The sequence below is a fragment of the Dendropsophus ebraccatus genome, chromosome 1 (assembly GCF_027789765.1).
Source record: "Dendropsophus ebraccatus isolate aDenEbr1 chromosome 1, aDenEbr1.pat, whole genome shotgun sequence".
Taxonomy (NCBI): domain Eukaryota; kingdom Metazoa; phylum Chordata; class Amphibia; order Anura; family Hylidae; genus Dendropsophus; species Dendropsophus ebraccatus.
In genome coordinates, this window is record NC_091454.1 from 123,084,071 (window position 1) to 123,100,684 (window position 16,614).

Genomic DNA, 16,614 nt, shown 5'->3' on the forward strand with positions numbered 1-16,614 from the left:
TGGGAAGATGTGACACATTAACCCTTAGGTGATTTATATTGCCACTGCACGGTTCACGTACTGTAGCTAACCAAGAAACAAATGCATTTATATAATTAAAAACTCTGCACTTAAGTGTTTCTGCACATTAATATTTAAGCCTCTTGTTCATTGAGACCTCAGCATAAATCCTGATATGGCTGATTAAGTCACAGTGTCATTTTCCTGCCTTCACTAGCTAGAAACGATATCCTAATCTTTTAGCTGTGACCATGAATAATGATAGGTAAGGTTCTGCTAACAACATGATTGGTAGTGCCACTTTTATTTTTATCTTAATTCTCAAGATAGATGGAAGCAATTGGAGGACTGCATGTCTGAAGCGAGTATGAAAGAGATATTTGGGGATTGTGTCTTGATTGCTTTGCATCAGTCTTATTTAAAGGAATTGAAAAGTGTGTGTATCCTTCATTTCTGTATATTGCCACTTGAAACATCTTAATTCTGTGCTATGAGAGTCATAAAATGTTTTAAGTCTAGTTTAAAGACACAATCTGGCCTGCTGGGCATGACAAAAGGGATTAAAAGAACACTAAAAAATGAGAATCGTGTCAGGTACTTAGGTAGTGTACTGTGTTTTCCCCATAATGTTGTTTGTTCTTTGCAATATATCTTATCAGTGAAAAATGCCTTTTTCTCCACTTAGGCTACTTTTGCGCTTTCACCCGTAGCTTATTATTTATACTGCCAAAACTGCTGAAATCAATCTCAAGATGGGCCAGTTTACTTGAGAAGGTTTTCCAAGTTATTTTCACATACCTTTTAATAAAATGGTCTTGCTATATACTTAATATAAATCATTGACTTACGTACACGGTGACGTCACCGACCCGGCCGGCCTCTGGCTTGGTGTCTCCATGGTATGATATGGACCTACCTGAACATAGGATACAACAGTGATGCCCTGGGCCTAACTGTGGGGAGAAGGTCTTTGCCCGATCACACTGACATGCCAACCCCTGTTGTGTAATCACTACACTCAGCCCTGTACTGGACTGACTGGCGCTATGTGTGCGGGGCTATATAATTTCTCCTGCCTCCCACCCAGAGATTGTCAGCTCAGTACAGTGGCTGAAATGGAAGAGATTCTGAGCGGTCAGGCTCGTAACTGGGCCCACAGGTGCTCTGTGTACGAGGCAAGAGAGATTCCTCTCCTGCCCTACAAAAACGATGTCTATCAGCTCAGTATAGCTGCTGCAATAGGCGCAGAAGACCGGCACCAGTGCCGAAGCATTGCTTACACCAGGCAGGAAAGTGGAGGGGATTAAAGGATTACACACTGTATAGGGGTAAAAGGTAGTTTCTTCATTACATAAGGGGAGGCGACAAGTACAGCAATGCATAGAAGAAGGATGCAGTATGTGTTGAGTGTTATATTTCACCACAGTGCTGGATTAACATCTTAGGCTCACATTAGATAAGTTCAGTACATGAGTGGTATGTATTGGTATTCCAGCAGAAAGGTATGCCAATGAATACTGCGGTGTACCTGCAGCCAGCCAATTTAAGGAGTAACTGTAGAATTAATTTAAAAAAAATATGCAGCATGGTTATGTTAAGTTACTACTTTAAAGTGGTGAAATGGGATTTTTATGTGCTTACTGCTATTATTAAGTTTCTAAGCTATTTATCTTTCTCTATATTTTAGAGGAAGAAACCAGAGCCTGGCTGTTCGCCTACAGTATTCACACCTGGACTTTCCTTACTTCTACAACTAATCCCAGTAGAGCACCTGCTCACAACCCCTCCTCCTCTCTCTTATGCCATTAAATAGTTAGTGCTAAAAAATGCACCACTTAAGGCCCTATTAAAGCGACTCTGTACCCACAATCTGACCCCCCCAAACAACTTGTACCTTCGGATAGCTGCTTTTAATCCACGATCTGTCCTTCGGTCCATTCGGCAGCTAATGCAGTTATTGTCCTAAAAAAATACTTTTAAAATTAAAGCCAGTGCCAAACGGGAGTATCTGTGCCCTAACTTTGCACAACCTCTCTGTCCCTCCTCCCTACCCTCTTGCCTCCTATTCCCCACCTATGGCAGCCCAGCACATAGGCTGGATCGTTGAGGACCTGTGCAATGTTCAGCATGGAGAAAATGTTTCAGTGGCACTCCTAATGATGAAGAGGGTGGGGAGGAGGGACGGAGGGGTGGTGCAAAGTTAGGGCACAGATATTCCCGTTTGGTAGAGGCTTCAAGTTTAAAAGTATTTTTTTTAATGACAATAACTGCATCACCTGCCGAACAGACCACAGGACAGATCTTGGATTAAAAGCAGCTATCCTAAGGTACAAGTGGTTTGGGGGGGTCAGATTGTGGGTACAGAGTCACTTTAAGGAGAAATTATCGTGCAAAAATCCACCAAAATGATCTACAGTGATAACTAGCGATATAGTAGCAAATGATGATGTAATGTTATTACATTAACCGATTACTGTTATGAGCTATCATTTTTGCAGTCGTAATATGGTTGTTAATTGTTTGCGCGACAGAAAATGTTTTTTTATGTAGGTGGAGAAAAAAAGTAAATCGCATTGAAGTCAATTGAATAGCAGCAATAATAGACACTTTTTCTCTTTTTTAGATGTTGTGTGAACGTAGCCTATAGCTTTTTTATGACTAGTTTAACTTGATTGAATTTCCTATGATTTTCAATGGTAAGATGAGCGGCGATATATATTTGGTTTAGTATTTAATTGATTTTGAAACCCCATTACAGATTTCAAACAATCTATAAACACATGCAATAGATGAGAACCAAAGTTCAAAAAGTTGACAATTCTTAAGTGATGTGTTACAAAGGAACACATTAACGGCTAGAAAGTAATGAGCACATCAACAGGAGTCTGATTTTTTTTTTAAAAAGCGTTACTTACAGCAGCAACATTCACAAAATCATCATCTGAAAGAGTTTCCAACATCTCCGACACAGAGGTTCTTATCAACTTCAGCGTCAGCCCACTAACACTTCCACTCCTTTAAAAAGAGACATAAGAATGAGAAATGGGTTACAAAAATAAATCAGTCTGAAATATCCTAATCAGTTTCAGGTGCAATGTCAATGAAATTAATTGAAAATCTTTTCTGGGCTATCCATGTACGTCCATTTCCTCTTCCTTGGGATAATAGGCATTTTAAGGGATCTAAATGGCAGCTTGTCTGCTTCAGGGCAAAGCTCAAACAGGAGGTATTGCAAATGCTGATGAAACACATTTCAGTAATATAAAAGTATTTCAATCCATTTAAAACATCAGATGCAATCTATTCCATCAAAGAGACAAACTAGAGAATAGATTTTTTTAGTACAAAGCAATCTACTAGACACATCAGGCTTGATGCTTTTCCCCCTGACATTAACCTAACAAAGAGTCCTCTATGGAAACCAAGAGATGCTTTTAATAGACTCAATCTCTCACTTTTCACTCAGAATATTAACCATAAATAAATGTCAAAATAACTTACAAACATTTAGGGCATGGGAGTAAAATCATATTGAATTGTTCAATTTTAAAAACTGGTTAAAACCAAATGCATCCATGGAGGAAGAGAAAAAGAAGATTCCCTCATAGGTATAGAAAGGATCTTTACTCATTATTTTTATTAGACTCAAAATATGAAGTCTGAGAAAAAAATGAGGCTATGCTTTACCACATACTAAATTATGAAGAAACTCCAAACTACAATGTCAAATTTGAAGAGTACAATTTGATAGTGAGACCCACTGACATGATGACTATCACTGGCTTTTACATGGAATAAATAACTAAAACTTAGGGGGAGATGTATCAAACTGGTGTAAAGTAGAATTGTCTTAGTTTCCCCTAGCAACCAATCAGTTCAGAGAGCCTTTAAAAAAATGAAAGTTGGAATCTAATTGGTTGCTAGGGGCAACTAAAACAATTCTACTTTACACCAGTTTGATAAATCTCCCCCTTAGACTTTTGTTATCATGCTTTAAATATTCAATGTATATTATACTATTTAACTTAAAGAGACATGGTCACTACAATTAAATTCGTTTACATCAATGCAGTCCTGTTTAAAAAATCTTTTAAATAAAAAAAAAACCCTATAAAACTCACCACTATGGGGGAGATTTATCAAACCAGTATAAAGTAGAATTGTCTTAGTTGCCCCTAGCAACCAATTAGATTCCACCTTTCATTTTTCAAAGAATCTGTGAGGAAAGAAAGGTGAAATCTGATTGGTTGCTAGGGGCAACTGAGCCAGCTCTACTTTACACCAGTTTGATAAAGCTCCCCCTAGGTGTCTCATGTAAGTCTAATTCTTAGCTGAGTCTCCTTTCTGCTGACAAATTCATCAATAATCTAAAAAAGATACTTGATGAAGCAGCAGAAGAGTGTGCGGGCTTAGTTATGTGTGAAGGCCAGCAGCGGGATTTGAGAGCAACAGCAATAACTCCACCTGACTCCACCTAAGTATGGTGTAATACAGAGAACATTTGTATACTGAATGTTGGAATATAGGTAATAGTAGCACTTTGTTACAAGAGGATGCTGTATTTTAGGTAATGTATGTGAATTAATGTAATCTTCAGGGTTGTTAAAGGTATTCGTTTTAGTTATCTCTCTACGCTTTCTATCTTAAAATATTTGCGTTTGGTAGTGATTCTGATATCAAGAAGCACCGCTCTGTTTTTGCTGCCCATCCTTCTTCTTATTAGCTACACACCAGGGGTGGACAGCAAGAAGAAAGAGGCCCTGCAGGCCTAGAAAATGAACACTCTAATCTGCTCTTCATTGACACCGCTCCTCCAGATTAAAACATTGTTTTTATGAAATTGACATCACCAACAGATATTTAGAACCAGGGATCGCACATGGAATGACCACTGCAATGCAATGGTACCAATGGATGGAGGGGGTCGATAATGCCTAGAGACTTTCTTTAAAACTGACGAAAAAAATAAACCCCTAAAAATCAATAAAAGTACATACACATCCACCAGAATAAGCATGTCCTTTGGAGATGCTGCTCCTTGTATGTACCTAAAGATGAAAAAATAAAAATAAATGCATATTGTTTTTATTAAAAGCTTACAAAATCCCTATTAGACAAAACTAATACATGTTTCATCTATACACACATAAATAAAAGACACTACATATTTTATTATTTTGCATATACCACTTGAATGTAGCTGTTCCCATTTTGAATGCATTTGAGGCTGAAAAATAAATATTAAATAATCTCTATTTAATTCTAATGTATTTACTGTTCATAATTAAATTTTCATGTAGTTCTAAAGTTCCAATTTGCAGGTATTGTTTGTTAAATGACACAGTCAGAGAGATCAGCTGTGTCGAAAAATGGATTTGTATGATCACATTTTTTTTTTGCCTACAAGTGCGTTTACCAGATTTGCTATGTATCCACTCATGGTAACCTTGTTTTAATTGCAGTTATTGTGTTTATTCTAGAAGTGTGTATCAGGAATTTTCTATGGAACACAATGAACTGTATGACAAGTATGTTTTTAGCAATAAACCAAAGGTCTTTTGAAAAAAGAACTTGAATGGCCTTCTGTTACACCAAGGCTAAAGTGCCTTAGGTATTTCATGAATACAAAAGTAGAGAACATCACGTAGTTACCTTCCCCACTCAAACCCTCAATGTCTATTTTGAATTTTATAATACAGAGAACAACAAAAGAATTCCAAGGATGCAGCTGTATGGAACATAGTTCCCTAATTGATATATCTTATTATAGAAACAAGAAGCATTCCTTCTTACATCACTGGCCTGTGTTAGAGTTACTTGAACACAAAAACCTTCTCTATCTTTGCCAATATCTGTAATGTACACACATCCATGTGTAACTATCTGTCTATCATTTGCGTTTTAACACAATGTAATTGGAAAATGTGTTTTGTAAATCATGTTCTCATTAGATATTTTAAATAATGTTTTAACACAGGAAAACATTTTTTGGTTACTTAAATAATAATCTTATTCATCAAAAAGCAAAAGGAATATGCACATGTAATTACTGATGAGTGATGGAAAAAAGCAGCATACTCAATGAGGTCCCATATGTAGTTGTAGGCTATTTAGACAGTTTAGGGTTATAATATCTAATTAACTAGGAGAAAAAAAAGGTCACACTTATATTCCACTTATAGCTCAGCAGAAGGCACAACCATTTTAATAGACCACTTCAACACCCACGGCTCATTACAATGTAATTTGTAAGAAATACTATTTATTGTGCTTTCATAATGAAAAATAATGAAGCATTGTGACCAAATGATCCATGTTTACTCATTTCCTTACTCTGTTCCCAGGTATGTGAATAACATTTATTTAAAGGGTATTACTGAACATCTACACTATAAAAGTAAGCATTCGTTTGTCTGTTCTTTATGAGCATGCCCAAAGTTCAGTCTTTGCTGGACATATATTGCACTTCTATTACTATTTTTCTCTGTTGTCAGCCATTGTCAAAGCCTGTCCTCTATTGGCATCTAAGTCTGAACCATTTGGCCTCATATTTGGCATTTAGGTACACTTTTTTTGTAAAGGTTCCAACCTTGCCGGACATATATATAGCACCCACACTTTCTTATCCTTAATTATTAGCCAATTTGAGTTATTGGTGCCGATTTATAAAGTGTGTCTAAAAGAAAAATGGTGTTTGTTGTCCATAGGAACCAATCCCAGCTCAGCTTTCATTTTATCAAATCAGTAAAAAAAAAAATGAAAGCTGAGTTCTGGCTGGTGGGCTATGGGCAAAAAAGACTATTAATAACAAGTACTGCATTTCATTAGATATTCCTAGGGGACGGTGCAGTGGAACAGTTGTCCATAGTAACCAATCAGATTACTACATTACTTTTCAAAAGGGCCTTCAAAAGGGGATGATGAGGGCTGCATCGGTTGCTAGAGGCATTTGCCCATAGAGTCTTTTCATTCACTCTCCTAGAAGTTTACTGGTTAGGTATTCAGGAGATTAAAGTTTAATAACCTGTTTTAGGGCCCTATTACATAGAGCAATAATCTGCAGAGTCAGGCCAATTCAACAGACCAATGCTTAGTGTAATAAAAACAAACGAGCTGCCAATGACAACGATCATTGGCTAATAGTAACTTTAGGTCCTGACCTTAAATCATCAACTGGAGACCACACATTGCTGCGTGTAATAGCAAAGTGCGGCTGATGGTTGATAAATCTGTTGATTAAAAAAATCTGTAAAAAATAATAAACTTAAATCCCTCTCTCTGCTGCCTGATGTTCGGCTAGCTTCTGCCCGAACTCCGCAGTGTCTGAAATGACAAGCCACTCGCACTGCGGAGAGCGGGCTGAAGCTAGTAGATTATCAGGGAGCGCTAGTTATTTTACAAGAGCTGCATGTATGTCTAACAGATTGAGGCTCGCTTACACCAAGTCATCGAGCCGTGTAATACGGCTCTTACTTTTCTATAGCAACTAATCATAGCTCAACTTTCTTTTATACAACTGCTCTGGTGAAATAAAAGCTAAGCTGAATGGTTGTTATAGGCAAATAAGTTTATATCTCAAACTATTTTAATAAATTTTCTCCAGTTTGTAGTTATCGGGATGTATTGGTCTCCTGGGCATAAACACAAAGACAGACTGACACTTTATATCTGAGAAGCATTAGGTATTTTATCTAGTAATATATAGAACAAAAAAAAAACACTTACCATGGTCTTCTCCGGACATCATAAAGATCAATTTTATTTGGAGTTCTGCTCTTATCAACCCATGGAGAAGCTATATAGAAAACAGTAATTATTTTGTTAGAAACAGTAGTTTAGCAATTAATAGCTCTTGTATGTAGGTTTATATGAATATACATCTTGTTGTTACATAATATGTGAATAAGTAATGCACATGTTTTTCTAGGTTTTTTTTAAATACATTTTGATTATTTTTATTAATGTGCATATGTTTTTCAAAATGTTACTAATACTCTATACACATGTGAATCTTATCTATGAACATATACTTCTATCTCTATTAATATACTATAGCTTATCATAATCAGTTTTAAAATAAAAAGTCAAGAAGAAAAATAATTGTATTGCCTTTTACAATATACAGATGTAAATACAGCTGTAATACATATAAAATGTGAGTAAATACTGTACACCAAACTGCCCAGAGCTAGCCATACAATTTTACTAGTTGTCACTGAAAACAGTCAGCAAGCTCGCTGTCAGACACACCCCTAACAAAGTATATGAACTTCTAGGAGGCCGTTGTCATACACAACTGTTTTTATTTTATTTATTTATTTTTTTGTAGCCAAAGGTAGAAGTGGATTCAAAAGAAATAGGAAATATGAAGGAAGGACTTTTACTTCTTTCAGCTGGATTCACTTCTGCTCTTGGCTGAAAAAGTTTTGTGGTACTTTTTTCCAAAGAGCTGCCATTCATGACAACAGCCTAATTTAGTTTGGTTATTCAGAGGTTTAGTTTTTCATACATTTACACATTAGTGCCTAGAATACAGAATGTATTTCTTTAAATGCAAATCCCTAGAAAAAGCATTATGCAGACAAAAAATAGTAAAGGAATGATATGGACGTGACCTCCTATTCCAGGTTCTGCTATACTGCGCCATTGTTACATACTATGCCCAAAATTGCCAACCATCCAGAAATGGCCAGTCTGTGAAAATATGCTTTTTCAATTTCTCTGTGAATAATTTTGGCTGTCTATGATAAATTGTCCACATGCAATGCAATATATTATGCAATATTTAGCCTTTCGTGAAAATGTCACTGTCCACAGCATCTGTTTATATGATTGACATTCATTCCAAATTATTTACAGTAGTGAAATGATAAGGATGATAAGGCTTTAGTTGGTGTGCCACTTCAATGGTATTTGTTACAGCTATGGTAAGGTGCCTTTGAAAATCTGTCAGATATTGAGTTTAATTCTGAAATAGAAGGTGGCCTTACCTATGCTATTAGAACCAAGTTGGACACATTTTTACATCATTTTATTATTCTTCTTTTCAAAACATTAAAGCGGTTGTCAAGGCAAAATAAAAAATTGAAGGAAAGCAGAGGGTGATGCAATATACTTACTTAAAGAGACTCTGTCAGTAGGTTTATGCTTTTCTATTTCAGGGAAACATAAACTAGTGGCAGAGAAGCTCACCAGAATGATGTATCACATTATTCTGTGTGGTTAATTCAGAGATATCCTCCTGAATAACATGGACAAGTAGTCATCTCCATTATGTCCATGAGTAATCCTGCATATTCATAAGAAGCAGAAAACTCAGCCCACCATCTGCTTATTGGCAGTTATCTATACATGCTATATGTAGGCAGTCACCTTTCAATCAGCAGCTGAACGGCAGGGGGAGTGCTGTGACAAGAATTCTATTCTCCTGCATATTAGGAGAACGTCTTAAGAAAATGATTTACGTAATACACCGATCTGTTCAGGATTTTACTCATTAGTTTATGCTGCCCTCATTTAAGGCATCTTAAACCTAGTGACAGATTCCCTTTCATTTCCCTCCCCTTATACATGCAATCACAGCTGAGTTAAAGAAGTGGAGTAAAGGTAACATTTTGTGGTTAGATAGTATCAATGCACTTGAAACACTCCCCATTCATTTCTCCAGACGATTCCTATACCACTTTCAAAAGCCTTCTTTACTAAACTGCATAGAATATGCCAGACCTTTGTAGGGCTTATGGCTCCTGTCAGAAGTTGAGGTCTATGCTTGTGAGAAGCAAACAGGCTGGGGGGGAATGCCTTACCAGACTATTTTTTTTGCTATTTTTCTCTTATGCTTCTTCCACCCTCACCAGTGTTTTGGATTGTGCACACTATAGCTTTTTCAAGCTATAGGTCAGACTCAAGAGGACAATTTTTAGGATAAACCCCTCCGCTATATCTTGGCTCCCTTGTCCTAGCTGCTAATAAAATGTTTAACTGGCTGTTGATTTTTCGCTACCTCTAGTGACCATTTGTAGGCAACAGCTTTATGCAACTAAGCTTATAGCAGAGTATAATAGAGAAGAAATCAGGCGATACCTTTTGGAGGCTAACTGAGTATATTTGAGTGTAAGCTTTCGAGAGTCTATCTCCCTTTGTCAGACATGATGTTATACAGAACTGAAAAAAATCACAGACTTATATACACACTAAACAGAACTCATCAAAGGATTTTAGGAAACTTTGGAATTACCAAAATGTAATATATACACAGGGTCTGCTATTTACAACAGGTCCATAAACTATAGCTCATGAGGCGTGACAAGAGGATGGTGATCTCTTGTTGCTATCTGATTGTTGTCAGATTAATGGCCTAATAGTAATTAATGGTCTTTATAGCCAGAACAGGTCACACATAGGCCGACATGAAGCTGGCATGGATATTGAGACCATGTTGCAAAGTTTTAAATTTGAGCATTAGTTTATATTCCCATTCCCTTCTTTCTCTTTGTGTCTTAAAATGTCCCATTAATACTGTAACCCGCAGGTCTTCTACTGTGTGTCCCTCTCCAGAGAAATGTGCAGCCACAGGGAGATCTGTCCGGCCGTTGTTAATAGTAAATCGGTGTGAGTTCATACGTTGACTCAGTCTCTGCCCTGTTTCCCCCACATAGAGGCCTGTAGTGGGACATCGCACACACATGATCAGATACACCACATTGGAAGATCTGCACGAAAATGTTCCCTTGATTGTGTGTACCTCCTGTGACTGTGGGACTGGTACACTGTCAGAGATATGGATATGTGTGCAGGTTTTGCACCGGTTTTGTAGGCAGGGTGAGGTGCCATTATCCGTTGGGGCCTTCAGAGCACTGCGGATAATGATTTGTCGCAGGTTTGGTGGTTGCCGAAATGAAAGCAGTGGGGGGACTGGGAATATTTCTTTTAGTCTGCTGTCCTTGTGGCACACTAACCCAAAATATTAGGTAAAACCTGAGTTCCCGCTAGGCACTCTAGCCACATCCTTCCTAGGGCAAGAGCATTATCTGGCCTTGACATGGAGACACGTCATACGCAGTGGTCAGTTGAAACCTTACAAAGACACTGCCTCATGAGTCTGCTGTTCCTACAAATTGTTCCAATACCATCAGCTCAAACATTTCCTATCTGACAAGAATCAGTGGCTGCGCCTGCCTGACTCACTCTCTCGCTTTCTTTGAAGAATTATGTGATCTTTCAACGCCCCTAACCCAAACAGTTGCTCTATTAATCCAGTTACTATCCACAGATGTGGCGGAGGCTCTGTCTTACATGAGAGGCTAGGAGAGGGAGATCGGTTGCACTTTTGCAGCATCAGACTGGTCCAAGGCCTTTGTGTTAGGCCATGAATTTTTCATTTCTACTTGTGCTCAGGAGACCAATTTTAAGATTCTTTCTTGATAATACAAGAAAGATTTGCTTCAGAAGCTGTACCCATCAACTCCTGCCCTATGCTGGCGCTGTGGTGATGCTAGGGGTAGGATGTCACACATCTGGTGGGACTATGTAAAAAAACAGCCTTTCTGGAAGGAAGTGTATATCACTTACAAGCATCACAGGAGTTCACTTTTATCCAGCCCCCTTACTCTTATCCATGAAACCAGTCCGCTTGAAGGTGCTGCCAAAGAGGATACTGCAATTTTTGCTTCAGGCAGTGACATCAGTTATTCCCGGTCTATGGAAATTCAAGTACCTATCATGACAGACTGGTTTACAAAAATTCCCCAGTTACTGTACAGACAGTCAATATAAGGTGTGGAGACCCTAGGTAAAATTAGTAAATTTGCCAGAATACAGGTCAAGGTTAACTCCCCTTTGTCCCCTACTAGGTACATTTTTACATTTTTGTCAGTTTTGGATAGAGCCTGCCCTACTTATTTTATGTGTGTATTACCATATGAGATTACTATATTGGAAGTGGTTCCGACCCTAGGACTTAACCACCTATTTTGTTGTTGTCAATCAGCTATGCAGTTACACATTTGGACAACCAAAAATGGACAACTCATTACAATACCCATGATATGTTTGTAACTGGTAACAGTCATAGTTTCTACCGTCCCTTTCCATTCCCCATTTACTTTGTGTACCCTTTTCTATTATATTTTTGTTTAAATGCATTCTTTAACATAAAAAAGCTCTGAAATTTGAAAAAATGTTGAATGTTTCCTTATCAATGTACTGTTTATGTAATACTGAGATTATGTAGGTTATGTGCGTGAGGTAGAGGAGTGGAGAATATTAGCAGAAAATTCTGTGCAGCACTTGCTTTAGAAAGACAAATTAGTCTTTCAGCCGTTAATTACTAATGGAGACAAAAAATGTGCTGCGTGCAGTATTGATTAATAGTTATTCCAAGTATTACAACTATAATTAAGAATGATCTTTAGTAATATTAATACTCGAAGTGACCGCTTTGCACCTATTTCACCCTTAAGCCAAACATGCTTTCTGACTTGCTAATTGTAATCCCCCTGGACATTCGTTCATAATGGTGTAGGCTATTATGCCAGTTAGCAGGACATGGATTGTATAAATTGGATGTAATGTAATATTGGATTCATTTATAGCAATGTATCCTAATCAAGAGATGTTTAGTTAATTGTACTACTGACTCCAGTTTGCAAAGTACAGCAGTTTTTAGCAATCAGCAGGGATTTAGTTTGCTGAAAAACAGAAGCCAAGCACTATTGAGAGTCTATTTTACCATTGTTCTTATCAGTAAGCACACTATCAGAGATACAGAATTTTGGGTAGTTTTAAGAGAGTGGATATACAATATGTGCAGCCTGTCTAAACTATCTTCTTATTATATAAGGGTGGGTTCACACTACAGAATCTGCACAATTAAGTCCCAGCGGATTCCGTCATTCGTATCTGGTCACAACGGCGTGGATATCTGCCCGTATCATAGATGCCATTCTATGGCCGGGCGGATTCTGCTGTCCGCCGAAAGAATTGCCATGTCAATTCTTACGGTGAATGGCGGAATTCTCCCCGCCCATAAAAGTCTATGGCATGGGCAGAGATGCATACCGGGCCGAGCGATGGAATCCACCGGAGCTTATCCACACAAATTTCGTAGTGTGAACCCACCCTTACAGATTATTGAATGACATGACTTTTAGTTACTGTTAGATTTTTAGAGAAGGATAAGGGGGGATTTATCAAGACAGGCGTACCTGTATGCTGGTCTTTCATAAAGCCCCGTCCCCACAACCCATGCCAGATTTACAAAGAGGTGCGTGCCTCTCAGTAAATACGGCGAATCTGAGGCTCCTGTACAGCAGTTGCAGAAGCTAGTGTAGAAATCTGTGATAATTTGCTAGAATTTGTAATGATAGATCAGGTATGGGAGGACACTATGCCTCTGTATGGCAAGCAAGGGGAAAAGTTGCAGTTCGCCCTTTTCCCTCACTACACCAGGTGCACCTTTGATAAATTCCACCAAAGGGGTGCTGTACATGGAGTTATTAGTGCACAAGAGGCTATACACTGTTTTTGCACCATGCAAAATAAAGACTGCTTTTACCGAAGAGGCCGGACCATGCAGCATTGCTAAAGGTATGTATGCCGGCATCGAGAAACTGGCAGCATGGATATATACATACCAATGCTGTTTCTTTTAATATGTCCAATACTAAAATTGTTTATACTGTTTACCAACAAACCTTTTAATCCATGTCAATGTGTTCTACACTGAAGTGGAAGAGTAATAAAAAGTCTAATAGATACCCAGAGATACTTTACTGTCAATGGCTGAAATATCAGGAAAAACATCTAAAATGTAAGTGTGTTTGTATTCTATCCCTTGAGTCATGAGCTACGCAACAACATAAAAAACTAATTAAAAAATCACCATACGGCATATCTGCTAATATGTATCTTACATAAAATGTTTGCTGTCTTAGAACCTCTGTTTGCTGTCTTAGAAGTTCTAGAACCTGCAGTTGAATCTAGACTATAGTGCTTGAGGGGGCCAAGGAATCCTCTTCAAAATGATTCCACTATTATAAATGAGCTCCGCTAGGTGAGAGGCCTTTTTACTGATTTGGCTTTCAGGGCATTTAATAATAAATATGCCTTGGATATGCTGCATATGCCTTTCTAGGAAATTGTGTTCCACAATTCTACAACTTCAGATTCACAAACAATATCATTAGGATCATTATTTGCGGCTATCAAAATCAACAGACGGACACATTTTCCTGCTATGATCCTGTAGTGGAAACATAGCCTAAAAGTGCCACCCGTCAACAAATGTCATATTTCATGTATCCATGTTTTTCAGATTGTTGTGATTAGGATTATCCTCATGCCATAGCTCAGAGTAAAAGTTAAAGGGGTATTCCAGGGAAAATCAATAATTTAGCAATGGAAAGGGTTAACCAAGGTTAACCCTTTCCTAATATACTTACCTGTCCGTTTTTGGCCCCCCAAGGAGATCTCCGGTCCGGTCACGTGAGCCTCCAGCCAGCCACTCCCGGATCCTCTGTCCTTCCGGTTCGGTGACGTCACCACCCGGCCGGCGTCTGCTGTGCCCTGTGTCCCTGTCAGAGATCTCTCACCCCCACCCCCGGAGCGCGCTGGCCCCGATCTCGGCACTGATCTCTGCACCTGTATTCAGCTGACAGGCGCTGTGTGACAGGCAGGAGAGATCTCTTCCTTGCTCCGTACACAGCGCCTGTCAGCTTAGTTTTATCGGGGTGATTGACAGGCGCTGTGTACGGAGCAAGGAAGAGATCTCTCCTGCCTCAGTCACACAGCGCCTGTCAGCTGAGTACCGCCGGCTGCTTGATGCAGGAGATCAGAGGTGCAGAGATCGGGCCAGTGCGGCAGCGCACTCTGGGGGTGAGAGATCTGACGGGGACACAGGGAGGGGGGCCGGGGGGATCAGCAGCAGCCGATAAGCATTACTTTACAGGACTTCCCCCCCGGGTGTCAGCGATACTGACCCTGAGTCCCGGGAGGGGAAGTAATGCCGCAGTGACCCCTCACACTGCCCTAATGTAGTTCTGACACCAACACTGAGCCCCCCCCCCAACCCTGACAACTTACAGCAGGAGACGCAGAGCACTGAACCCTGATTGGCTGCACGCTACCAAGTCAGTCAGGGTTCAGTGCTCTGCTGCTAATAAGAAAGACAGCAGACGCCGGCGGGGTGGTGACGTCACCGAACCGGAAGGACAGAGGATCCGGGAGTGGCAGGCTGGAGGCTCACGTGACCGGACCGGAGATCTCCTTGGGGAGCCAAAAACGGACAGGTAAGTATATTAGGAAAGGGTTAACCTTGGTTAACCCTTTCCATTGCTAAATTATTAATTTTCCCTGGAATACCCCATTAAGGCTATTGTTTGAAACAAACAACAATGGCTGCTGTTTGACATGTTGCTGCGGCCAATACTACCATATTGGCTACAGTAACATTATTTTATTTGTATTGTGGGCACATTTGGGTGCGCCTGCAATCCAATTAACCACTGAATTGTATGCAATGTATGGCAATTCTGACATTGTGTGAACAGAGCAGAACAACGGCTGTTGTTGGCACTCTAGCTGCCGGAAATAATTAACAAGTCAATTATTTTCACGGCCATACTAAACAACGACCATTAATCAATACAGTTTGTGAACAACGGCCGTTGTTCCCATAGGGATCAATGCAGTGCATTATTCAAAGGTATGAACAGCCATTGTTTTAATTGCCAGCAACGGCCGTTCTTGTCTTAAAGCAACTCTATACCCACAATCTGACCCCCCCAAACCACTTGTACCTTCGGATAGCTGCTTTTAATCCAAGATCTGTCCTGCGGTCCGTTCGGCAGGTGATGCAGTTATTGTCCTAAAAAAAATACTTTTAAACTTGCAGCCCGTGCCAAACGGGCTTATCTGTGCCCTAACTTTGCACAACCTCTTTGTCCCTCCTCCCCACCCTCCTCATCATTAGGAATGCACCAGGCAGATTGCCTCCTATTCCCCACCTGTGGCAGCCCTGCACATGGGCTGGATCGTTAAGGACCTGTGCAATGTTCAGCATGGAGAAAATGTTTCAGTGGCATTCCTAATTATAAAGAGGGTGGGGAGGAGGGACGGAGGGGTGGTGCAAAGTTAGGGCACAGATACTCCCGTTTGGCACGGGCTTCAAGTTTAAAAGTATTTTTTAGGACAATAACTGCATCACTTGCCGAACGGACCACAGGACAGATCTTGGATTAAAGGCAGCTATCCAAAGGTACACGTGGTTTGGGGGGGTCAGATTGTGGGTATAGACTCACTTAAAAAAATACACTGTGCGAACATGGCCTCATAATGATTTTATAGAAATATACAAAGTTAGACTATGTTCACACAATGTCAAAAAAAGAGAAAAGGCGGACGCTTTTGCTATTTAGAAAAAAGACATGCTTTGACGAGATTTAATTGACTTCAGTGCAATGCATTGAAGTCAATGGAATGACAGACCTCCAATGTACATAATGTATTAAATAACGGACGTTGTTTACACGGACGTAAAAAAAAAATAATCTTGACAATTATATTTGGACGTCTTTTGCAAACAGCGGACGTTATTTTTTAGTTGTTTACCCAGTT

At 39.4% G+C, this 16,614-nt stretch overlaps 1 protein-coding gene across 4 annotated transcripts in view; it reads right to left on the reverse strand.

Moving 5' to 3' along the window:
• The window catches only part of CACNA2D1 (calcium voltage-gated channel auxiliary subunit alpha2delta 1), a 506,289-nt gene that overhangs the window by 154,328 nt on the left and 335,347 nt on the right, over positions 1–16,614 (reverse strand). For all 4 annotated transcript variants that reach the window (XM_069978323.1, XM_069978313.1, XM_069978341.1 and 1 more), the window contains exons 8-10: positions 7,726–7,795; positions 4,998–5,048; positions 2,916–3,015 (exon numbers count right to left, since the gene is read on the reverse strand). In XM_069978323.1, coding sequence (XP_069834424.1) covers positions 2,916–3,015; positions 4,998–5,048; positions 7,726–7,795 — 221 coding nt within the window. The remainder of the gene's footprint in view (positions 1–2,915; positions 3,016–4,997; positions 5,049–7,725; positions 7,796–16,614) is intronic.